This window comes from Juglans microcarpa x Juglans regia, chromosome 6D, assembly GCF_004785595.1.
Source record: "Juglans microcarpa x Juglans regia isolate MS1-56 chromosome 6D, Jm3101_v1.0, whole genome shotgun sequence".
Lineage (NCBI taxonomy): Eukaryota > Viridiplantae > Streptophyta > Magnoliopsida > Fagales > Juglandaceae > Juglans > Juglans microcarpa x Juglans regia.
The window spans coordinates 2474405-2502075 of record NC_054604.1 but is presented as its reverse complement, the minus strand read 5'-3'; the positions used below and the strand labels follow the sequence as shown (position 1 = coordinate 2502075).

The following is a 27671-nucleotide window of genomic DNA, read 5'->3' as shown; positions in this document are numbered from 1 at the left end:
TCAAGTAAAAAGCTCAATTTGAATAAATCCCAAATCCCCAACAGTAGTTCAATAGTTGTTAAATTCATATTGATCATATTGCACTCCAATGCATCTATATGGATCACATGTTTGGTATACAACTAATCCTTATATTTTATAGTTCCCGAAAAGAATGGCATTTCATAGTTCAACTTCATGAATAATTTTTCCTACTATGAGTTCCCATTTCCTACAAACAGCTAACCAATTTGCCATGAAAAAACCCTTCAATTCCACAACTTTTCTAAGTTTGTCTACATACACAAATCCATAAGCCAAACATAAACACAAATGCCATAAGCCCAAACACAAATAGCGCCAGCACATACCATATTAGCTATGAAATGTTGTCCACATATCTACATAGCACCTCAAAGAACGAGGAAGCATCGTCGTCCAACCGTCAAGATCTGGCAACTCATCAGTGAAAGCAATGAAGCTATCGTCCTTCCAATTCTCGAGATTCATAACATATAGCTTGTCGCCAAAAACCAGTCTCATTGACTTCAATGACACTTTCATGATTACCTTTCCATCTCTCCGCGAATTCTCAGCCTCCACGCAACTACCCTTAACATTAACCATAACTCTCCTGCCTTTCCTCAAACACTTGCTCAGTTGCCACCATATATTCGGATCTTGAATAATTGGTATTCAAACCTTTGTTATATATGATTATATCTAACATGGGAGGGTGACGACAACAAAACTTCTACTCATATGCCCCTAAGAAAGACATTATCTTCTTACTATCAATGCTCAACCCTTCAGAGCCTCCCTATTCTATTAGAAAAATCCTCATCCAAGCATCTCCTTTGTCTACAAGCAATTAACTCCCCCTGCCACTTTTGATACCAAAGAAAGATCGGATAACTGAGAGATGATCTAAGACTCAATGACCTTAATATATATTGTTAGAAAAATTGAAAAAAAAAATCATGAATTCAACATGTTATCTACAACTTTAGATGCAATGCTAATATAGAGTCATAGAAAGACCTCAAGAGATGGCACTTTTCATAGTAAATGTGAAAATTTGGAAATAATATACCATGAAAAAAGTATTGCAGTAGTTGTTGTAATATTGCTTAATGAACTAAAAAGGTGTCAAGAACTGCAAATTAGCTTGATGGAAGTAAAACAAATTCTCAATTAGCGGCATAGTCAAAGAAAGACATCTTGGGCAATGAAAGACATTTGGGAGCAAATTCCAATACTATTAGCACAAGTGCCTATTTTAATCACGTGTGTAGAGAAATTATTCAAGTGGCTAATTGACATGCCACAAAGGTTAGGTAAAAATGGTTTTTGAGAAAAAGGTGGAGCAAGAAACAATACAGATCTTTCGAGTGCATAGAATATTCCAGAGTAATGGAATGTACAAATTAGTCATCCTACATAAATGTTCTAGCTAGAGTGAAATTTGGCAATTGGTGATTATTAGTTTATATCCACTGCGTAATATCTGTCTTAAAATTATGCCTAGGACTACTAACGCATCAACATAAAACCTTGGTTACCATATCAAATGTTGTTTATTTGGATTAAAAGAATGCTAAGCATCAGCAACTATTCATTCTCACACCCTATCTATAGTTTTTTTTTTTTTTTTATATGGTGTGGGGGTGTTTTTCATAAGGTTTAGGATGTGGGGTAGTGAATAGTGGCTAATGAGAAGAATTTTTCTTTGGATTATTGGAGCGTAAAAAGTTTGAAACCGAATTTTCCTAGGCCACCGAAAAGATAGTGATATATAAACCTTCCAAAGGATTCCATATTATTTTCTTTTGCTCAGTTGTTATGCCTCCTTCAAGGTCAAGTAAAAAGGCTCAATTTGAATAAATCCCAAATCCTAGCAGCAGTTCAATATTTCTTTAAGCCATATTGATCATATTGCACTCAAACACATCTATCTGGATCACATGTTTAATATACAACTAATCCTTATATTTCATAATTCTCCAAAAAAATGGCATTCCATAGTTCAACTTCATGAATAATCTTTCCTGCTATGAGTTTTCATTTCCTACAAATGGCTAAACAATATGCCATCTATAAACCATTCAATTCCACAACTTTGTGAAGTTTGTCTACATACACAAATGACATAACTCAAACATAAACAGCGCCAGCACATACTATATTAACTGCAAAATTGTGTCCACATATCGACATAGCACCTCAAAGAACGAGGAAGCATCATCTTCTAGGCGTCAAGATCCAACAACTCACAGGTGAGAGCAATGGAGCTATTGTCCTTCTTATTCTCGAGACTCATAACGTAAAGTTTGTTGCTGAAAACCAATCGCATCGTCTTCAAAGACTCTTCCATGACTACCTTCCCATCTCTCTGCGAATCCTCAGCCTCCGAACAACTACCCCCAACATTAACCATAACTCTCTCGCCTTTCCTCAAACATTTGATCAACTGCCACCAAGTATTTGGATCCTAAATACTCGGTATCCAAACTTTGGTTATATATAATTATATCTAACATGGGAGGGTGAAGGCAACAGAACTTCTGCTCATATGCCCCAAGAACGATGTTATCTTCTTACTATCAATGTTCAGCTTTTCAAAGCCTCCGTGTTTTATTGGAACAATCCTCTTCAAGACACCTCTCGTGTCTACAAGTTATTAACTCCCCTGCCACTTTTGATACCAAAGAAAGACCGGGACAGGTGAGAGATGATCCAAGACTCAAGGACCTTGATATATATTGTTAGAACAATTGAAAAATCTTATGAATTCAACATGTTATCTACAAGTTCAGACGAAATGCTAATATATAGTCATAGAAAGACCTCATGAGATGGCACTTTTCATGCTAAATGTGAAAACCTAGAAATAATATACCATGAAGTTGTTGTAATATTGCAGAAGTTGTTGCAATATTGCTTAATGGACTAAAAAGGTGTCAGTAGTTGCAAATTAGCTTTGTGGAAGTGGAAATAGGTTCCCAATTAATAATCAATTCATTGCATAATCAAAGAGCAATTCTACTACATACAGGCACAAGTTGTGTCTCTATGTGCACGTCATTGACGTGGCGTTTTGGCACGTCATTGACTTGGCGTTTACTTATATTATTAAAAAAAAAAAGAGGAGAAGAAAGAAACCACCGAGGAGGAAGAAAATGCAGACGACAGAATTCTTCATTCATACATACCTTCGTTCTTACACAAAGCTTCATTTCCTTCGTTCATTTCGTGCTCTCCGATTTCATGCAACCTTTCTCCCAGACTTCTCTTCCTCTCTCTGATTTGGGAAATATCTTCTCAGTTTTTTTCCTCTCTCTATCTCTCATATTGGTGTTTGGACAGAGTGACTGAGCTCAGCCGCTACCCATTCCTTGGCGTCGAACCAAGTAAGAGTATTTTGCAAGTTACAAGCTTTTTCTTTTCTTTTTATTTTATTTTTCAACATCAGACTATGGGACTTGTGAGGGGAAGGGATAGGAATTAGCTTACTTTTCATTTCCTTTACGATGTATGTATAGTTTTCATCTCCACCGACAAGAAGGTAAGGAGAATGGTGAAGAAACAAAAATGGACTTACTTTGTAGCGTTGATATTGGTCCACCGACACTAATCCAATCCCATTCTTAGCAACAATCCATGTTTTCCATTTCTCACAAAATTTAGTTTTATAAAAAATAATATATATTTATATATAAAAATAGAAGAAATTCAAGATAAAATACAACAATTTTCTTATATTAACCTAAGATAATAGTCATGACTTAAAAATTTGATATAATTTTTTTTTTGGAATGAAAATCTGACACAATAGATCGTTAAGCATACCATATACCACTAGGGAAATGAAAAGCATGGGACTGCATCTCCAGATGTGTCTAAAGTTATAGAATCTATGCTTGGGAAGTCAATGCATATCTGCTAAATTTCAGTATGTTTCTTACTAAGTTTTTAAATGGAGTAGTGCTACTTTTATTTTTGTAATGTTTAATTTCTGAAACTCTTGAAGCATGATTTTTGTATTGCTTTCTCAGGGAGTGGAAGTGATATATAGAACGAAAGAGCTAGAAGAGCAACATAATTTATTGGAATTTTGAATCATATCCCTGCCAAACGAGATATGCTTGTCCTCCCACCTAGTATCAATGGATTTAGGCATGGTTTGGATAGAGAGATACTTCTATCTCATCTCATATCAATATTCAAATTAAATATTATAAATACAAACACTTTTCAATTTCAAATCTTCAAATTTTTCATCTAATCATTACTTAATTATTACAACTTTTTCAAACTTCCAAACAAAACACAAAAAACAACTCAACTTTTTCAAATCTCAAAATAAAAATAATATTAAGAAATTATATTCTAATAATATTTTAATTTTATAATATTTTTATTCAACTTTTTTTCTCTTATTTTTCAAAATCCCATAAAATATTTTAACTGAAACTATTTCTAACACATCTCATCTTAATTCAAATATCTCATTACTATTTACAAACTATCTCAACTTACTGTCAAAGCCAAACATTATTTATATTGGATACATAGGAGTGTTACTTCTCACTTGATCTGATTTTAAGTTACGACAATTGGTCAAATTAGTAGCACCTCAAATGAAAGAGGAATGAGAGGAAGAAGAAACGGGAACATGCATCAAAACGAAGGAGAAGGAAATTGAAGAGTAGAGTGATATAGCTTTTTCTCTCTCAGTACTGAAGGCGGGGAGCAATTCTCTCGGTCGATTTTTTCTTTTCTGCTACACACTATTTCAACACCAGTTACTTAACATTGCATGAGCATTCTCATTGGATAAGTCCAATGCATTTTTAAATTTTAACTAATATCACATGAATTTATATTTGTCTATTTCATTTAAATTCAATCCTCACATTAGATTATCTATTTACTCTCTATTTAATAATAACATATCATTATTTTAATAATTAATTATTTTATTTTATTTTTATCACATTTTATAGTTCTACCAATTAAATGTTAATAATAATTATACTCTAATTAAATTAATATTAAAAAAAGTATTATTAAATGTTAATAATAATTATATTCTAAATGTTAAATGTTAATTATATTCTAATTAATTTAATTTGTTTGCTTGGAGTGAGAAACTAATATTTTAATGTTTGATGAAGCAATTGTAGTTAACTATATTTGGTGAAGCACTGTAGCTGAAATCTAAATTGTTTTAGAGATAGCCAATCTAATGTGGTGTCTTTTTTACACAAATTATCTAAATTTTAGCTATTCTTCAACTTTGACCAAGTCAATGAGGATGCTCTAAACACGGTAGATGTCGTGCGCGAAGCTACACCGTTGTGCCTGTGTTTAGAGTTAAGACGCATTGGGCAATAAAAGACATCTGAGAGTAGATTCAAATACTATTCACTACAAGTGCCTGTCTCAATCACGCGTGTATAGAGAAATCATTCAAGTGGCTGATTGGCATGCCACAAAGGTTAGGTAAAAGTGATTAGAAAAAAGTGCAGCAAGAAACAATATAGATCTTTCGAATGTACAAGATATTCCAGAATAATGGAATGCACAAATTAGCCATCCCACATAAATATTCTAGCTAGAGTGAAATTTGGCAATTTGTAATGATTAGTTTATATCCACTGCGCAATATCTGTCTTAAAGTTATGCCTAAGGACTACTAACTCTTCAACATAAAACCTTGGCTACCATATCAAATGGCGTTTATTTGAATTATAAGAACATAAAAAGTTTGAAATCGACTTTTCCAAGACCACTGAAAACATAGTGATTTTAATGGATATTTAAACCTTCCAAATGATTCAATAAGATCCTGTGGTGCTTAGATGTTATGCCTCCTTTAAGGTCAAGTAAAAACGCTCAATTTGAATAAATCTCAAAGCCCCAGCAGCAATTCAATATTTTTTAAAGCCATATCGATCATATTCATGCATTCCAATGCATCTATCTGAATCACATGATTGGTATACAGCTAATCCTGATATTTCATAGTTTGCCAAAAGAAGGCCTTCCATAGTTCAACTTCATGAATAAACTTTCCTGCTATGAGTTCCTATTTCCTACAAACAGCTAAACAAGATGCCATGAATAAACATTTCAATTCTGCAAGTTTGTGAAGTTTGTCTACATACACAAACGCCATAAGCCAAATATAAACAGCGCCAGCACATACCATATTAACTGTGAAATGCTGTCCACATATCAACATAACACCTCAAAGAACGAGGAAGCGCTGTCTTCCAAGCATCAAGATCCGGCAACTCACCGGTGAGAGCTATGGAGCTATCATCCTTCCGATTCCCAAGATTCATAACGTAAAGCTTGTCGCCGAAAACCAGCTGCATTGCCTTCAAAGACTCTTCCATGACTTCCTTCCCATCTCTCCGCGAATCCTCAGCCTCCACACAACTACCCCCAACATTAACCATAACTCTCCCGCCTTTTCTCAAACACTTGGTCAGCAGCCGCCAAGTATTCGGATCCTGAAGTTCTGGAATCAAACTACCTTTACTAAACAAATCAACAAAGATTCCCGAAAACCCATTTGGAACTGTAGCTTTCAATGCATTACCAACGTAGACAAAAAGCCTTTGTTTGTATTGTCTCTCGAGCTTTGCCAGGCCAAAATACTCTCTCCCCACAGCAATCACAGACGGGTCAAGCTCCCATCCGTGGATAACCAATTCCGGGTACAACTCAAGGCACAAACGAGCAGCCGAGCCCGCTCCGAATCCGAGAATTCCCAAAGGCCCGGGCGGCAAGATCGGCGGCAAGGTGGCGAAGACATCAAAGTAAGTGTTGGTGAGCGATTGGTTGAATAGGAACGAGATGCTGTGGATGTTTCCAGGGCCATCGAGGAGCAGGAGCCTAGAGCCGGCAAAAGGGTGGTCAGCTTTTCTGGAAACTTGGAGAACGCGAATGTAATTGTGCCTGGACTTGAACTTGACGAGAATCTTGACGTCTTCAATGGGAATGCCGTCGTCTTGGGTCTTGGTTATGGGGGAGGAGGAGTGGTTGTTTTGTTGGGATTTGGGTGTTGCTAATTGCTTGTGGGAGAGAATGAGGTTTGGATAAGTGAATCGGAGAAGATGAGGAGGGTTGGATGTTTGAAATGGGGGGCTGTAGCAGATTAAGGAAGGGAGTTGGTGGGAAATTAGGCCGAATAATGAAATTTGCTGAGTATGGAGCAGAGTTGGCACCGAAGCCATTCGGGCATTCCCTAGTTCGTGTTCGTTCCTTTGTAGACACACTTTATACACAACAGGCATGGAGATAAAAGATGAACGTTTGGTCAAAATTATAAATAAATTATTCAGTTCTATTTTATAATTTGTTCTTGATTTTATACGACAAGTTACAAGTTTTTTAGTACAAGGTCAATATGAGTTTAAAATTTTTCTTTTTAAAATTTTTCTAGATTTAATATTTTTAATTTTTTTAATATAATTTTGTGAGTAGTATTATTTAAAAATCTGTACACCACATATCATCCATAGGATATAATTTAATTTGTCAGATTTAAATTTTATAATTTATCTTCTAAATTAAATTATATTATGTGGATGGCTTATAATATAAAGATTTTCAAATATAATTATTTTAATTTTTTTTTTAATAACACATCATTTTTTAAATTTCTTTTTAAAGTAGGTTAACGTGCCTTGGGTAAAATCCCTCAAAATTAAACAAAAAATGCCTTCAACTTCTTGAAGAAAAAGTCGTGTAACTATTTAAAACGAAGTCAAGAGGTAGGGTTCACAGCTAAAAGTGCTTAGGTCTTCAAAGGAACCAAGAATAACCTAAGCAAGAGAGAATGATTTGCTATTCATCAGTTACTATTCACCCTTACACCCCACACCCCACACCCTACACCTCACAAATTTTTCTTTTTCTTTCTTCTTCTTAGGGTGTGAAATGTAGAGATGAATAGTGACCGATGAAAAGAATTATTTCTACCTGATATGTACAAGAGGAAAGACAACAGTTGGAGTATGAAAATGGTGAGAATTTAGAGTTCTTTCTTACCATTGCACGAGGGATTTGGAACAAAATAAATCATTATTTTCATAAACGATTCATAATCATCTAAACTTATCTTACTAATCTCACTACTATTCACAAATCATTCTAACTCATTTCATCTAATCTCTGAATCCAAATAGAAAATGATATGAGAAAGACATCTGAAGGGGAGATGCACTTTCTTCTTCTTCTTCTTCTTCTTCTTCTTCTTCTTCTCTATTTTTTTATTTTTTTTAAGGAATTAATGGAAGTTGTGCATTAAAAAACAAAAGAAACTCAGATCTGATGGTGGCTATATCATGGAATGCACCTCTAATAGGAGCTTTTAAGCTAAATTTTGATGGAGCCTTTTTTGAAGAGCATGTAAAAGCAAGGATAGGAGCAATTGTTGGAAATTATAAGCTCAGTGCAATCATGGTTATGAGCAAAAATGACATGTTATTGAATGATGCAGGTGAATCCAAATGGCCAAAAACATTGATTTAGGTATATTACTATTAATGAGATTCTCACATTCTGGATGAAGTAAAGCAGATAAAATTGTCTCAACTGTTTTGTATATGATGCGGGAAGGGATGGAAATACAGTACTCCACAAGTTATCTAGAAATATCAAACTCAATGATAGTATGAAGAGGTGGGGCCGATAATTTGCAACCTTTGTTAAGATCTAACCCCTACGATTGTGATAAGAATCCTATTTCCTTGACCAATTTTGCATGATCAATGCAATGTATTATGATAAATGCACCAAGCAATAAATCACATGTATAATTTTCGAAGAAGGAACTTTGTTCTTATTAAGCCACCTGTCCAGTCTTGCATATTTAAATGACCATGAATTTGGTCATTCAAGTTTAAAACAATTTGAATGATCAAGTCAATAAATATTAGGAAATATAAAAATTTAAAAGCTAGGAATATTTCATGTTCTATCATAACATTTCGGCTTCTTTCCACTATATCTAATTTATTACTGTTAGTAATTAAACAAGGCTACATTCTAGAAAACTTTGCAGTCATCTTATATATAAAATTGAAAAATTAAAAATCTCCCGTGTCTCGCAGGCGCACGACTAGTCTAGACAATATAATTATGCACATAACAAGGGTCCTAGACAAAGTAGCATGGGTAATCAAAAAAAAAAAATATTAGTTATCCTCAAGATGAATGTCATATGATTATGCACAGTGCACTAATAACTCTGACTCTGATACAATTTTATTTTTTTTAATAAGTAAACTGACTCTGATACATTGAAATTCCCAAAACAAAAATGGTAGAGAAGCAAGAAGAAAAGGGAGGGTGGGGCAGGGACTTCACCATTTGTACAGTGCCATTTCCAATGCTTCATGCCCAAATGATACGATCTCAGCTAAATCACCCAAAGGCAACAGAAATATAGAAGCTATGAAGTTCATCAATGTCAAGATGGTGGATGCCCTTCCCTTTTATCTTCATCCATTTCATCAACTACATCTCTGCAGACACATTCACATAACATTAGCATAAGGGAAACGTCAGACCAGCCAACTCAATAAATTTTCTTACTATTTTTTTCTTTTTGTTATGGAATAAGAGAGAAGGTTGAATATCCACCTCGTGCTTCTTCACATCTGCATGGGCCACAAACAACCCCTACACCTTTCCTCTCTCCCTCTGTGTGTATGTGGAGGTGTCTGTTCTAGGGCTCAGCCACAAGGCCAACCTCCAAAATAAACCTTAAGCTGATCATGGAACTCTACTTTTTAGTTGAACTTGTATACTACCTGTTTGTATCTTGGCAACTAACGCTAACCTGCCTAGAGAGGGATCTATACTTGCATAGGTACAGCTACTTCTTTCCACTACCAACATTTTTTTTTTTTTTTGATAAGTAAACAATAATGTTATTAATAAAGATAGGCTTCTTTCCACTACCAACATGAGGGCATCAGTTGGTGAGGTTTCAAAAGGTACCCATTTAAATGTAGTATACTAAACTATTATAAGATCTGAGTTTCATTATGCCTGACAATAGGAAAGGAATTCAAGTTTCAAAAGGTGCAAATCAAAATGGTGTTCCAAACAGGGTCATAATTTCATGGACAAAAGAGAATACGAAATCTCACACAGTATGATGAGAAATCAAGCTTACCTCATCTCAGAATTTGGTTCAGTATGCCGAGGCTTCTCGTCTTCATCAGGATCAGAGTCATAGTCCTCACCATTCCATATGCGACATTTTGGCCTCCGATCCATGTCCTCCTCCGCCTGCGTCCAACCAGACCTCCAGTTATATCAAAACAAGGAGATTGAGAAATATAATTGAAAGATTTGCTAAAGGCTGCCGACCTCTTCTGGAGCTTGTGTGGTGGGTGGTGTTGTCTGGAAAGGTACACTAGGTACATGTGGTATTCTGGAAAGTTGCTCTAGCAGCATATTCCTGAAAACTTACAAAGATCAAATACTTGCCAAACAAAGGGGTATACAAAAGCAGAGCATAGACACACAAACAAAGGCAATGTCAGACTGAAACCAGTACAAAATACTGGACAATCGATAACCTTACAGAACGATTATCCATCAGAAACAGACACACACCCATGCATGAATGCAAGCAAAAACACAAACACATATTTTTATTGATTGGCACTGGGTATCCAGGAACAATGCCCCGACTAATCCCGGGGTGCACAGGCTCTCGCAAGGAGTTTCCTGCAAGTGCACCTCGGCTAATTCAAGAGAAAAATCCCTCAGTCCGATGGCCCCTAAAGATTGTTTGCACCCAAGGGCATTTGAACCTTAGACCTGGGGGAAGCATACCCCCAAGCCCAAGACCTTTACCACTTGAGCATACCCCCAAACACATATTATTCCAGACAAAAGTATGACTTTTATTAATTGGTGCCACCACCCAAAGGTTTAACTTCAACTGTAAAAAAATTCTATGAATTCAATCACTAGCACCAGCTACAGCCGGGCGTGTAAGCAAAGGGCTTATTTTGGTCTAAAAGCAAATAACACTACATAAACATACCTAATTTTCTCCATATCTTTGGGAGTATTTAGATTCTCCATGTTGCATGGTTCTATGTGAAGAGTATAATCTGGACCAAAATACTCATAATATTCGTTGTAAGGCAATTTATTATCAGGCTCCACTCCAACTGCAACTGCTGTCTGTGACAAAGCAACAAAGTAACTGATAAAGACGTTGCATATCACCTATAGAGTTTTTAACGATTGTGCCATCAAGGTAGAGAGATAGATGGAAATGCAGAGGAAAACCTCGTAGCACCAGCAACGAGCAACATTGCGGATTGTATACCCTCCCCCACCCAGGACCATCAGAGGCACATTAAAAGATCTAAGAAAACGAAGACAATCTGCATGGCCCTTCACAGACAAGTTGAAGCACCCCAACCTGTCACCAGACAGTGAATCCGCTCCGCATTGAAGAACAACTGCATCCGGCTGATAAACCTCCATGACTTTCTGAATGATGGGCCTAAACAGACCACGAAAACTCTCATCATCCATTCCATCGTTTAATGGGACATTCAGGGCATAGTTCTTCCCAGGCCCCCATCCTGTATCCTTAATGTGCCCGGTACCCGGAAAGAAATCCCCAAATTTATGAAACGACACAGTCATGACTCTGTCTGTGGCATAAAATGCCTCCTCAACCCCATCTCCATGGTGGACATCGATATCAACATACAGAACACGCTGTCAGATAACAACAAATAGAGTGTTCAAAAAAATATAACATATAAGTCCAGTAACATTAAAATCTAATGCCCAAACGGCAATAAAGACCGAAATTAGAAACACAACGGGAAAATGGAAACAACAAGAAAATGTTTTCAAGGAATGTCTACGCGCGAGAAACTACACCTAAAAGTCAAAGCAAGAGGGAGCACGATTCATACTGCTTGATCACAATATCAAAAGCTCTACACAGAAACCAATCAAGCTCAGAACTTTTTTTTAACGGTAAATAATTTATTTATTTATTTTTTGATAATTTTATCGGTAAATAAATTTTTATTGATCAAAAGAATAGGATCAAGCCCAAAACATGATCACAACTAGCTCCAAAATTTCAAATAAGAACACGCAGCTCAAAATCTGAAGTAAATGTAACCCAGCGCACATATAACACATAGCTCAACAATGATTTGTAGTAAAAACTACTAGAACAGAGAAGCAAAATATACCCTGTGAGCTTTGAGAAGCTCAAGAATACCGAGCACGATATCATTGACGTAGCAGAAACCGGAGGCTTCGGACTTCTTGGCGTGGTGGAGACCACCGGCCCAATTAAGGGCGATATCGGCGTCGCCGCGGTTGAGCTTGACGGCGGCGCCGATGGATCCACCGGCAGAGGCTTGACAAAATCCGAAGAGGCCGTCGAAGACAGGGCAGTCCTCGCCGACATTGAAGCGTTTGGTGTGGCGGGAGAAGGCGTTCTCGGAGAGGGTATCAGGAGTGACGGAGGCAAGGAAGTCGACATAATCTTCGGAGTGGAAGCGGCGAATATCAGCGGGGCCGGCGGGGAAGGGACGGTTGATCTCCATACGACGGTGGAGGGAGTAGTGAACGATGAGATTGTGAGCCATGCGGATGCGGTGGGGCTTCATGGGGTGGCCTTGACCGTAGTAGTAGTCACCGATGCTGGGCTCGTAGAAGTAGGTTACACGCCGCCTCCTCGCGTCTGGCCCCGCCGCGGCTGGGAGCGACGCGCCCTCTATGCTATCCCCCATAGCCCCAAACCTCTCTCTCCGGGGATCAACTGCGAATGGATGGGAGAGGGATGGGCAAATTGAATTTTTTTAGAATATTGAGCTTAATTCATTAATTTTTTTTAAACAAGCTTAATTCATTAATTAATTGAATTAAAAGAAAGAAAAATTCTACATTCTAATTATATTTTATTTTATAAAAATAAATAAAGAAAAATACTATTTTACTCATTCTATTTGCCTCTTTATTTTGACACCTCATGTATTTTAATTTTTTTAATTTTTTCTTTACTTAATAGTTAAAAAAGTGATTATTAGTGTATTGATATTTTTTTATATTTTTAAAAAATATTTTAAAATGATAAAAAAATTGAACAAAAATAAAATGAAAATGTTAAATTAGCGGTAAGGTTGAGTAGTGCACTCTAAGCGGCAGAGTAGTACCGCTCATAAATAAATTGTCTTTAGTTTTAGATTTCATGTAATTTAGGGGTGTGGATCGCATCCCTAGACGGGGTGCTCCTGACCCGACCCTCTACCCCTGCATGGGCAGAGGATAGGGGTGTACAGGAACTTGTCAGACCGACCGTCGTCGATGAAGATTGGCCGCCAAATTCAGAACTAGCCAAAACCAGTGGAGAACAGGTCGGCCAACAGGAGAAAATTAACAAAACTGACGTCGCCCAGTTTGGTCCCGGTTTAAACCCGTCTCAAACCGCCAAACCGACCGATATAATATATATTTCTTATACAAAACGATGATGTTTCATGTGAAACAGTGTCATTTTATTCTCAACCCTCTCAAAAGAAAATTAAATGAAACGACGCCAAATGACGTCGTTTTTGGGCTAGGGTTAAGAATCATTCGATTTCCCCCTTCTTCCTTCTTCTTCGTTTCACAGTTCACTCTCCTATCCCTCTCCCTCTCGTGACCTCGTCTCCTCTCACTCTTAGACTCTCTCATCTCTCACTGCCAACGACTCCCACGACCCACGACGGCAGGGTCATGGCCAACACCTCTCGGCCCTCTCTCCTCTCTTAGACCCCCAGTTGGCCAGTTCTCCCATCTCCGTCTCTCCCCCGCATTTGACACCGTGCAACGCCGATTCCCGAATCCCCACTGTGAGTTTTCTTTGTATTTTATGTCTTTGCTAGGTCCTATTTTAGTTAATTGTTAATTTCTTTGCCGGCCAGTTCTCCCATCTTATACTTGGGAGTCTCTGTTCTTATAAAGAAGTCTCAGTTCTACCATGTTTATGTATCTCTATACATATGAATTCGATCTTTTCCTTTGCTTTAATGAGCACTGGTTTTATTCATTAAGATTTAAGATTTACTTGGGAGTCTCTGTTCTTATGCATTTTTTATGAGCACTGGTTTTATTATTTTAAGACTAAAAGCAACTTTTCTTTAGAAATTCAAAATAAGCAGTAAATGAGATTGAGATGAATGAAAAATTAATCCTAATTTCTGATGGTACTAGCTCATGAATTATACCATATTATATAAACTATATGGGCTTGGAATATTTTACTATTTTTGAATTTTAAGGTAAATTTATTTTATAACAGGAGTTATGTAAAGGAAAGAAAAAGTTTCATGAATTCTTTATTTTTGCCTAAATTACATGAAGCATGCTGCTTCTACTCACATTTACTTACATTCATATTGTGTGTGATAATTTGTGTGAAATAATTTAATATAAATTGAGGAAAGATGAGTGAACTAAATCTAGATTAGAGTCTTAGACTTGTGATGTTTACCATGTTACAAAATAGTTGCTGTGTAATTATAATGTGTTATGCACTACATATAATGTACATGTAACATTTATGTTTTGTTTTATAAATTAGATTAATTCTCCGTCGACTCCGATTAATGTTGATTCAAATGAATCAACCATTAACTTGAGAGATAATTTAAGGGAGACCTAAACATCAAAACCCTATAGTGTCCTTACTAGTAGTACTTGTCCATTACCTAAGAAATGGAAAGTGAATGATCCATTGATTGTTTGAGACCATTTTACGAAGGTTGAGGGTTGTCTTGTAGATGATCTGAAAGGTAAATGTAATTATTGTGGCAAGATGTACATTTGCCACTTAAAGAAGAACGAAACTTCAACAATACAAAACCTTTTACCTTCATGTCTTAAAAATTCTCATAAATGCGGGACTTTAGATAGGTATCAAAAAAATTGACAGGTAAAGCAACACTTGAGAAAGGGGTTGGAGAAAGTGATGGTAGTATATTAAGAAGTCTTGTAGCCTATAAATATAGTGAAGAGGTTATGAGGTTGGCAATTGCAGAGATGGTAACTATAAATGAGATGCCATTTAGAGCTTTTGAAGGACAAAGATTTACGAAAGTGTGTTGGTCTTTTAAATCTAGGTTTAAAGTGTCATGTCATGTCACAGTTGCAAGAAATTGTTTAAAATTGTATGAATTAGAAAATGGGAAATTTAAAAAAGTGTTTAAAGATGGTGGCATGAGGATTTCGTTGATGACTGATACATGGACATTGAAACATAATTTGAATTATATGTGTCTAACTACACACTTCATTGATAAGGATTGGAAATGCAAAAAAAAAAAAAAATCATTAATTTTTGTTTAATACTTACTTATGGAGGAGATATTTTTGGGAGATATGTTGAGTCATGATTGCTTGATTGAGGCATTGATAGAATATTTATTGTGACTGTTGATGATGTAAATTCAAATGATACTGCAATTTCATTTTTGAAATAGTTTTTGGCTGGGAACCTGTTGTGGGGTAAGTATATGCATATGAGATGTTATGTTTATATATTGAATCTTATTATGAATGAGAGTTTGAGGGAGTGCAAAGATTCCAACACAATGGTTAGAAATTAAGTTAAATATGTGCGTTCATCCCAGCAAGATTAGACAAGTTTAAGATATGTACAGAAAAAGAAAAAATTGATTTTAAGAAAATGTTGTGTCTTGATGTACAGACACGATAAAACTCAACTTATATGATGTTGGAAGCGGCTAAGAAGTTTGAGAAGGCTTTCAGGAGAATGAAGAGTGAGGATTATAATTACCTCTCTTACTTTGATGATGGCTTTGGGCCTGGGCACATGGGATCTCCTAAAGCTAGGGAGTGGGAGGCAGTACAGGTGTTTGTTAAGTTTTTTTTGTGAATGTTTTATAATGCCACTAATAGATTTTTTGGATAGTTATATGTGACAGCCAACACCAGTTCTCTGGAGATTTTTTATTTCCAAAATGAGTCAATCATATTGAGTGAGAGTACTAATATATGCTTAAGGAGTATAGCCATAAACATAATAACAAAATATGATAAGTATTGAGGGTCATTAGACAGAATGAACTTGTTCATGTTAATTGCAGTTGTGCTTGATCCACGAAGCAAGTTAGGACTTCTTACTTTCCACATGAAGAAAGTTCATGATGAGTTTCATGCTAAGGAGTTGGTATCGAGTGTGAGACAGATATTGACAGATTTGTATGCAGATTATAATGCGAAATTCGGTTCCACCATGAGTACCCAAGAACATGAGCCCCCTCCAACATCTAAAACCAAGAATAATGGAGATGGCAAACATGAGACCAAATGATTCTACAAGTGGTATAAAGCATATTCCGCCATAAGATTTACTATTGCCAAAACAAAAGTAGATCGATATTTATCAAATAGTTGTGAGGCACTTAGTACATTGTTTGACTTGGTGGAAAATTAATGAGCCTGACTATCCTATACTCACAAGGATTGCACGAGACTTATTAGACATGTCGGTTTCCACGGTTGTGTCCGAGTTAGCATTTAGTATGAGAGGTCGTGCGCTTGAACCTTTTCGAAGTTTGTTGGCTCCGAGAACCATTGAGGCACTTATGTATACTCAAAATTGGTTAAAGCATCCAGCAACAACCATTGATATCCGAAAAGTTATGGATAATGTGGAGAGCTTCATAGTAGAATCAGGTAATATTTTCTTTGTTTTTATTGTAATTTAATTTTAGAATTTTTTGTATTCCAAATTTACTAGCATTTGATGTTTTATTCTTATTATTAATATTTATTTATGTTTGTATATAGAGTTGGGAGCACAATCACACGTGACAACTATTGAAGATGGAAGGTTGAAGCAGCAAATAAAAATATATAATTTTACTAATATTCACTTTCTTAACTATTAAGTAAACTAAAAAATTTTTTAAAAAATAAAATACAAAAAGATTAGTAAATAGGCAGCAGGAAGGTAGTAATCTTATCGTTTTCCTTAATAATATATGTAGACATATAATATATTTTTATTTTGGATAAATATCAAGTAGTTAGATATTAATTATTTATAAATTTTTTAAAATTTTATAATTCAATAGAAGTTCTATTTGTTAATTTTGTAAATACAGGATTAGATTTTTTATTTATTTTATTTAATTTATTAATTATTAATTCTTATTAAAAAAATAAACAATTCGAGTTCGAGCGGCTCAACTCGAACTCATTTGTGGGACGAGCTCGAGTTGAGAGTTTAACTTATCAAGTCAAGCTCAAACAAAGAATAAAAAAAAAATATCGAGCTCGGCAAGCCAAAGACCGGCTCAGTTATACTCAATTAGCTTCTACCTCTTAGCACCAAAACTAGTCGATCTGCTGCTTTCCGGTGTGCCAATGTTGACACGAGCCTCGCCATCACCCTCCCCAAGTGCCAATCTTCAAGCCGGCAGAAAAAAAAATATGTCCATACAAGCGACGCATAAGCCTCACGCGCGACTTATGCCGTGCGCAAGTTTCACTCCCCGCCACGCCTGGGGAAGTTTTCAGCCACCACGCACGACACCGACGGGATCAGCGGTGTCGATTCATTGGAACCCGACCAAAGATCGAGTGAAAGTAGATGAAGTTCCTTCCTGCCAGTCCAGACCAACATATTGCAGCACACAATATTTTACTGTGACTTCTAGTTGTAGCTTTATAGTCTGTTCAGCAGACTATTTTAAAACCGTCACCAAGCGGTTTCCCCTTGTAGGAATTGGATGGGAGCCATTTATTTAGCTCCGAAACCCATCTTCTATTTTTCTTTTCTGTGTTATAATATGTTGGCTTTGAAAAGACTATAGGAGACTTCCATCCCAAATTTATATCTTGTATCCGTAGATTATTTATAAATGTCTTATTTGGGGGAAAAAAAAAATGGCGCCCTATGTAAATAGGATATATAACGTACCCTCCACGTTAGCTTATAAGTAGATTGACTTTTATCGTAATATGAGAGTGCCTAGGATTAACAAAACAACCTAACTTATGTCTCATTGACATAATAAGATGAGATAAAATGATATATAAATAGTAATAAAATAATTTAAGTTAATATATTTTACAGAATTTTGAAAAAATAGAAAAAAAATTGAATAAAAATATTATACAATTAAATTATCATTAGAATATTATTTTTTTAATAATATTTTTGTTTTGATATTTAAAAAGTTGAATTATTTTTTATATTGTATTTAAAAGTTAGAAAAATTATAATGATTAGATAATAATTAAATGAAAAAATTGAAAATTGAAAATTATAAAATGTGTTTATGATATATATTTAAATATTGAAATGAAATAGGATAAAAAGAGATAAGTGGCTGGTTTTACTATCTAAACCAGATCTTATAATTTTATCGTACCAATTTTGTAGGCACAAAATGTGACAAACCTGGTGAACCTAGCAAAAGAGAGCACTAGTAGGAGTCTCACTAGAGCATAGTTGGATACAGATCATTGGGCCCTTTCAATGTTAACCTTTTGTCAGTGTAAGAAGCAAGCATTCCAGCTTTATCCAACACCAAAAATATCAACTAGATCAGTAGGCAACTGATGAGAGATGCGAGTAAATATAGCATTGTTTCCTGCCCATAATTGACTATTCTATCTGCTAGAGCTTTGATCAATCAAAACCTCTTTTCAAATTGTACAAGTTTTTTCTAAAGCATACGATTTTCTGAATGCAGATGATGATATCTATATAGATGGGAGGGGGCGACTCCCCGCGAACCCACACTATCATCATTCTTTGACTCATCAGGGGAAGGTGGTAATAACAGAGATACTGTCAAACCTGCTTCGTTATCCGACCTTAGTTTGTTTCCTTTTGAAAATACGTACACATATCATAGAATAATCATCTTCTTGTAACTCAATATTCTCAATCGAATGCGAAGATGGAAAAAAAAAAAAAAAAAGAAACATTCTCTATCCAATTTGTAATCAACAAAGAAATCTAGGTAAGCAAGACCTGATTTTACCATCTATATCAATCTGGCCTTTTCCATGTTAATTTATTGTTAATATTTTGTAAAGCTGCCTATAAAAGACAAACCCAATATAATTTGTATTAATTTGAACGTAAATAAGCCCATGAATACAAAAAACTCTCATGGGTTAGTAAGAATACTAGTCATAAGTCCAAAGCCCAGTCAAAAACGCCCGAAGCTTGACTTTGTGCTATATGATCATGAACCCATTGAGTTCGGAGAGACACCGATCAATTCGGTTTGGAAACTAATCAGCTGAACAACTAAGGCCTCGCTTGGATTAAAAAAGGGTTTTATCTCATGGATCATCTCTTGGATTTAAAAAGGTCTCGTTTGGAATATCTCATCTCATCTCATCATTATAATTTTTTTAAATTTTCACACAAAATATAATAAAAATTCAACTTTTTCAAATCTTAAAACAATAATAATATTAAAAAATAATATTCTAACAATATTTTTTTTAATTTTCATCTTTCATCTAAAACCATCTCATCTCATGATCTCTGAATCCAAATCAACTCTAAAATTAGCAGCACCATGGGAGTATGCAATAAAAATAGAAAGATATTCTTCATATTTGCTATGTATATTCTTTATTATTTTGGCTTATTTTCTTTGTTTCAACAAGGAATATATATATATATATATATATATATATATATATATTCTGTGTAACTATGAGTAGAATTATGACTCTTAAATCACGATCCGATTATAGAAGAAAGCTAGCTAGAGATCTCCCACATTTCAAGCGTATATACCAAACCCCCAGCCTCCCCCAATAAAAAGAAAGCTTGTTAAACAAATATGATCATGGTGGTTGTTGCAGACTTAATTGTAGTAGGCAATCTTTGACTTTGAATATAGAGCTGAAGAAAAAATGAAACATCAATTTGAAGATAGTTTGAATTCTACGTACAAAATGGTACACAACTACTAGATGGAATTCCAAAAAAAAATCTTGGTTTTCATTCACATGTTGGTTGTGCGCGCAAGACATGGAGGTCATGCAGAATCAAACTTTTCCAGACAACAAAATATTCTGATATCACTATCTCAGGCTGCAATGATCGACCCACTAAAGGAGTAGTTTTCTGTGGGAAAGCGATGTCGGTCATGTGTATTCTCATTAATTATACCAGTTTTTTTTTCTTCTTCTCCCTCCGATCCCCTCCTAAGATTATGAAGTTATCAGAATAAACACTTTCACTAGTCACTACAAGCTTGTAGATTGTTTATTTGTAATCATATATTTCTTGTAAAAATGATTATTTTTTGTTAAAAATAATCTGTTTTCGTCATAAATAGTCATTATCGTTACAAATAATCTATTACAAATAACTATTTTTCTTGTAATGCATTTTTGTGTCTTTCAAAGGTCCCTTCCAACGTTAAACCATGGAAATATTTCAAACCTTCTCCAACTTTATACGACTTTTGATGTCGGCTGGTACGCGTATCATGAGTGGTATTTTTTCTGCAACAAAAGGTGAGATCATCGATTACAGAGTAGGAGAATGAGGACTAAAGTTGTATAAGAAATAATGGTACATAATTAATTATACATGGAGTTTAATTTAACATTGGTGTCAAATCAAACTTTGTTATCAATTGCAGACATGAAACTTTAATCAGGGTTATCCCTTTAGCTTTATGATTAGACATGGAAGGTGTTTTGTTCTCAAGGCATTTTAATTGCAACTTTTGACTTGATTACTAGTGGATTGGGTGCATGGATATGGACTCAAGAGGGACCAAGGAATCTTGACACTTTCTGTACTGTACACAGCTCAGTAGCTAGAGGAGGGGTTGAGACAAGTTAATGACCCCAGTTTGAAGTTAACTTGGGGCAATTATGTTTGATAAATATATTCCACCAAAGCAACCTGGTAAAGGAGATTGAAGACCCAAATATATAAAATGACCTTCCGATGCATGCTTTTTTTTTTTTTTTTTTTTCATCATGTCACTCACATCATGGTTGTTGCTTTATTTGGTTTTCAAGGATCGATTCCCAAAATGGTAAAACAGTCTCATGTAACTCTGCATGCTGCATGCATGCCTGAGATTTACTGATCTTCCAACTTTTCCTAATTCACATGATAAGTGCCATATATTTCCAACAGCCCATATGCATCTTCCGACTTCTTGGCTCCATGTGTCATTGTATGACAGAGGTAGTAGGAGAGTTCCATGCCCTTGGTCGTTAAGGAAGTAATTATCATGGCGACAAGAAATGTTCTTTCTTGTTTTCTATGTAGACAAACAAAAGTTTCAGACCCAGGCAAAGGACCTAATCATTTGGGGGAAGGATGAAGGAAAAGAAATGGGGGTTTCCAAAGCTTTACTTTCACTATCATTTTGTGATCATCATCTCTTGAAAAGGAAGCTTTATTGTTGGTTGATTGAGACTGCTCGAAAAGGACATTAATGCCTTTAGAGGAAAATACCAGTAGTTTCCCTACCTTATATAACTCATGTACATGTCATCCGGCCATTTGTATAGAATCCACGTACATCATAAAAATACAAATTAATCACGAGATTATTTCAATTCATTCACATGGCTGATCTTTTTGAGTAAGGCATTTGAGTATATGCTTAAGTAGATGCCACTGCCTGGATATATGCATTTGAGTATCATCAGACAGACAATAAGCCCGAAGGAAAGCCACACCAGATCATGAAATCGATCGTTGATCTGCAGAATATTTTATATTCTAGATGATGCCAGACAGCACCTGAAAAGAAGAAAAACACGTAAAAAATGCATGCAGCTTGTTTAAGGAATCAGAGTTCATATATTATAATTTGATATCAATCAATTAAAGCTTGTTTAGTGATCACGTTTCTTGATCTTTATCTTTTTTTTCTTTTGTTTTTCTGAGGTATCTGATATTCTATATTATTTCTCGTGTGAAGTTGGACAGAAAGATAGATCTATTTTTCATACTTTTCAAACTTTTGTTTCGAAATTAATTAAAGTTTAGAACACGTTGTTTTGGCACTGATTCAAAGGAGAAAGTTAAAAACAGATGGGGCGGGCATAGAACTGCTCCATGATCTAAATAAGTCCCTACATGAATAGCTATTTATAGATCAAAAAGTTCTGCATAATCTTATTTTTGCTTATTTTATACTCTGCCAAAAACACATAATATCCATAAATCTCTAGTGAGTTGTATTCTCGATCAGGGCTATTTGGGTGGCTTGGACTCATGTCTTTTTTTGGGTAGAAAAAATCAGTTTTGAATGCTTTTCCAAATGACATTAGTACTACACCTGGGTCCTGTTCATGATCATCTTTCATCGATGCAGTGTTTGGAGTCTTTGGACGACCAGGCCTCGTTAATTTGCCTTCCACCAATTCTTGTATTTTTCTTTGTGAAGAGAGAGAGAGAGAGATGGCCGGGTTGGGTGGGTGTGGGCCATGAGGGAGATGGAGCATGTCCGGGACATCATGGTGACGTAGCCACACGATCGAGGACTGACTTAGGTGGCTTCAACATGGAACAGTAACTTCAGTATGGCCTTCCCGGGGATAGATAGAACATGTCGGACATCAGAACATGACAGTGATGACACGCATGCGATCGAGGACTTGTACGTGCATAGATATAGTTCCCGCGGCTCCTGTCTTCGGCCATCGGTGACCAGTTATCTATCTATATTTTTTGCGGTCATTTGAAAAATATAAAAAATATATAAATTATAGTTTTATTTTGTCCATTCATTTAGATATTTAATTTTCTTTTTACTTAGTACTAATTAAGAAAGTGACTATTAATATATTAATGTATTTTTTTTAAATATTGAAATATGTTAAAAAATGTAAATAAAAAGAGAAAAAAATAAAAAGTAAAATTTATACTAATTGGCACGCTAAGCAGTCAAAGTTGGGCGGCACATTAGAGCACTGTCGAAAATATATATATTTTAGTTGCATAAAGAATTAATTTAATGTCATACACACATCAAATTATAAAATTATTTTTATTTATATATAATAAATTAAATATAGTCAGTTTTTTTTTATATATATAATTGCAGTATTTCTAATAAAAAAAATAAAAGAAGCATGCTTGCAATATTACGTACAAATTATCATGACTAGATCAGTACGTAAATGCTTAATTTGGTCGATCGTTGTATAATATTCTCATGAATAATTAATTCAGAGCCAATTAAGCGTAAAGTTAAAGTTATGATTTAATTCCTAGCTACTTGGCAAACAAATTTTGAAAGAAACAGGTTTGGAATTACTTTGATCATCATCAAATTGAATAATGGGTATGCATGGATGGTCGTTTTCTGCCTTTTTCTTGACTGATCTTATATTGTGAACAAAATCCTACTCTATATATATATATATATATATCGTCTTAATTAATAAAGCAAATTACATGAAGAAAAAGAAAAATCCCAACCATTCCTATCAGGCTAGCTAGCTAGCTAGGATGCATCAGCTCGTTAATCCAGTCTCCGGTTCCATATATATATATATATACACCTGATGATGATCCGGCAGAAAGTGATCACGGGACACATGAATAGACCTGATCAATTTATAAAGACAATTAATCCTTCCTAGCTGGAAGTTATAAGCTGAGAGATCATATATATATAAATATATATTATATATATATACCACACACACAATGACATGCACAAGGCTACAAAAGTCAAATGCTAATTAATTAATTAAGCGAATGTAAATGCAAATTAACATGAGTTTCATAAACATGCATGTGGGAAAATTGTCATTTATTAAAATATCCAAATTAAAGAACAATGATTTATGAAGAGTACCTAAAAGAACTGATCGATCTTACGTTTCCTAGCTAGCTACTTAATTGTTTTTTGAAAGAAATTATATAGAGTACATTCGTCATTTATAACCCCGTCCAATGGCCTTAGAGTTTGGTGCATGCGTTGAAAAACTTGCAAAAGCAGATCAAAATGAGTAATCCGGAGGAATTAATTTAAGAAAAAGAAGACTAATGTTGTCTTTTTGGATCATGAAAGTGTTTCATTTCATTTCATCTCATCATTATAATTTTTTTAATTTTTTACAAAAGATATAATAAACAATTTAATTTTTTCAAATTTTAAAATAATAATAATAATAATAATAATAATAAATAATATTCTAATAATATTTTATTCAATTTTAACTCATCTTATTTTAACTTACTATCTAAACGGCATCTTAATTGTTTTGATTAGACTTTACTAACACCCTTCAAACAAGAGATTATTAAAAGTAGATTATTATTATTTTGTAATTATGTAAAGAGATACCAACTTGATCCTCTTCGTCACGAACATCTCTACTCTCCCACTATAATTTTTTTGTCAATCATATTATATATATATATATATATATAATCTGATTTATTTAAGTTTTCTTTCAAATCAAACAATGATCAATTAGATAACATTAATTAATGTATTGTAGATCAAATGACAACTACTGATGAATTAATATTAATTTCCATTTTAAATTAATTAGCCAATATTGTTGCCGACGGTCGATAGGATGTTTTCTTTCACACCCCGACAAGTTAGTTTTCACGTGCGATACAAGATCTTCATGGCCCAACAGTGTCTGTCGTATGGTAATAGTTTTCCAAATAATAATAATACAACTAGTTTAATAAGCAGCTCCTCGATCCATAATTTGGAAGATCGTCAAATAAGCAATCTCAGCCGTGCAACTCAAGTATTGATGATCCCCTCGAACTTTCATTGGCATTGAACAACCATAACCCAGACGTCAAATCGGTTGAAATCAAAGCCAACGATGCATGCATGAGGACTGAGAAGGCCGGTTGTTCACGCAGGCTAGGAATTAACAAATCATTTCATTAACTACAAAAATATTATTCAGAATTTGATTGAGTATATTAATTGATCTTCTAGCTGTCAGCTCCCTGCATTAATATTCTTTCTTTTTTATTTTTTTATCTTTTTACACCCGTTTATAAGATTCAGAGACCATTTTAAATAAAATAAATAAAATATTATCAAAATATTATTTTTAATATTATTATTTTAAGATTTGAAAATTTTAAGTTATTTATTATATTTTATAAAAAAATTTAAAAAAATTGTAATGATAAAATGAATAAATTGAGATAAATTATAATCTTTTAAATTACAACTTTAAAGGAAAACTTATAATTTAAAAATTACTTATATATATATATAGAGAGAGAGAGAGAGAGAGAGAGAGATCAATCCAGAGGACGGCCTAGCCTTTAGCGCTAAGTATATCGCTAGTTATAACTGTTAATAAGTGTTTTTTTATTAACATTCTTATTAAGGTTGTATTTAAATATTGAACTAAATTAAGTTGAAATGGAAGTTAAAAATTAAATAAAATATTATTAGAATATTATTTTTTAATATTATTATTATTTTAAAATTTAAAAAAATTGAATTATTTATTATATTTTATATTAAAATTTAAAAAAATTTTAATGATTAGATAAGATGAATTGAAATGAATGTGAAACCCAAACTACTTAAAATTATGTTTAGATGTTGAAGTGAGTTGAGTTGAGATGATAAAATATTGTTAGAATATTATTTTTTAATATTATTATTATTTTGAAATTTTAAAAAGTTGAATTATTTATTATATTTTATATTAAAATTTAAAAAAATTATAATGATGAGTTGATGATCCAAACGAATCATTCTTCAAATTCTCATATCTTAATAAAAATTTGAAAATTATAGAAAATTCAGATAGGTTGGCGGTGTGCCGGAAATATTATATATATATATATATATATATATATTATATGATATTGGGATTATAAAAATTAAAAAGACAGACAAAAAATGTTAGCCAATAACTGTACGAATTGGACTTATGTGGGCGCCGAGGGGGGGGGGGGGGGGGTGATTTGGCATGTCAAGCTGGCGGCGTATTTTCCAAGACTATTTTGCATTTAATTTAATGACAGCCTACTTGTAACTGTCGGTTCTTCAGTTCTCTGGTTACGTCCATCAAAACCCTCCAATCATTGACACTTCATTCATTTTTGGGGTTTAACCAGAAATTCATTATTTACTACTCGCAGATGACAATGGGGGAATGTGTTCACCCACGTGCTACCAAGCACTTCGGTAACATTATTCATTATTAGACAAAATAAATATTTTTTAAAAATAATTTTATTTTAAAGATTGATCATAGGTCCCATGACCCATGTCTAGATAAAAAAAATATAAATAATCTTTAAATATCTCAATATGGATCTTAATCTTTTCAAAAGAAAAAAAATATATATATATATATGGATCTCAACCGATATGTATATATAGTGAGATAATGATATTGAAAAGGTGATCAATCGGCAATCGAATTTAAACTAATTAGATATTAAATAATAAACAAATACTTTATCCACGAAGGAATATACAAAATTGAAATCATAAAATGATATATTTTGATATGATACATTAGATTGTAAGATTATTTTTATTGTAAAGTAGATATAATGGAATACATGAAATCACATCACTTTATAGATTTCTTTTTGTATAATTCATTTGTGTTTGTAGTACTTTTCTAAATAATATAATATTTGTGAGCAATATTTTTTTTTATTAGAATAAATAATTTTCTGTCTAATAATTTTTACATAAAATTACTTCTCTTGTAAATAAGAACTCTTATGTATGTTGAATATATCTAAAAACTAATAAGTAAATTTCTTTTTTCTTTGTGATGGATTATTTACGATGATAATAACTATTTACGATAAAAATAAACTACTTTTGACAGGAAATAGTCATTTTTACAGAATCATTTTCTTGTAGTAACGCTTGCATGTCCATGGACAGCTCTCTCAAACTAGTCATTTCCTTTTAATTTTTTTTTTATCTCATCCTACTTGAATAAAAAATAATAAAAAAGGTCCCAAATCTTCAAATCGAATGTTGAGGTTTTCAAAGAAAAGAACACTCATGAACTACTTAAAAAATGAGTACTTAATAATATTTTGACGTTGCAACCTAACGGTCATTTTACATTCAATGAAACATTAAGTTTGGAGCTCATATATATGGTACTTGAGAGTAGCTAGCTAGCTAGCTAGCATGCAGCTCGATTTGAGCTGTAGATCAGATAGGTGGTGGACAACTTATTGTTCATGTTGATGATGACTTGGTGGAAATTTTAGGAATTAAGGTTTAAGCAACATTTAAGAGCATTTCAGACTTATATATGGTCCTGTCTTCGAGCATTCATGATCTGCTCGATTCAAACTTATATGTTCCACGTCAATTTAAAATGCAGTCGCAAAATCATCTTACAAAAGTTGTTATGGAGTAGTCATTTAATTAAATAGATGAAATGTAGAGTCATAATTTGAATTCAAGACCTTTAATTTAATAACATGTGAAATCATTACTATTCTTAAAAATTTAAGCTAACAAGAAGAGTTAGATTTACTCTTATTTATATTTGCATTAACATGGAGAGCCCACCCTTTGAGAAAAAGAGTAAATCAACCCAATACATGCATTAACTTTATATTTGGTATAATCTATTCCTTTCTTATCGTGTTTAAGAAAAAAATTATTTAT

At 34.0% G+C, this 27671-nt stretch overlaps 2 protein-coding genes across 2 annotated transcripts; both read right to left on the bottom strand.

The window, feature by feature from the left end:
• Positions 1 to 6031: 6031 nt before the first annotated feature.
• LOC121235973 (probable polyamine aminopropyl transferase) lies at positions 6032 to 7282 on the bottom strand. Its single transcript, XM_041132436.1, has one exon. It carries the CDS (start codon positions 7224 to 7226, stop codon positions 6195 to 6197), a length of 1032 nt encoding a protein of 343 aa, XP_040988370.1. The 5' UTR covers positions 7227 to 7282; the 3' UTR covers positions 6032 to 6194.
• A 1886-nt stretch (positions 7283 to 9168) lies between these two features.
• Positions 9169 to 12856, bottom strand: LOC121235180 (histone deacetylase 6-like). Its single transcript, XM_041131463.1, has 6 exons — positions 12243 to 12856; positions 11311 to 11751; positions 11060 to 11202; positions 10375 to 10465; positions 10178 to 10293; positions 9169 to 9521 (listed from the first exon to the last, which is right to left on the bottom strand). Exons 1-6 carry the CDS (start codon positions 12786 to 12788, stop codon positions 9467 to 9469), a joined length of 1392 nt encoding a protein of 463 aa, XP_040987397.1. The 5' UTR covers positions 12789 to 12856; the 3' UTR covers positions 9169 to 9466.
• Between the last annotated feature and the right edge of the window lie 14815 nt (positions 12857 to 27671).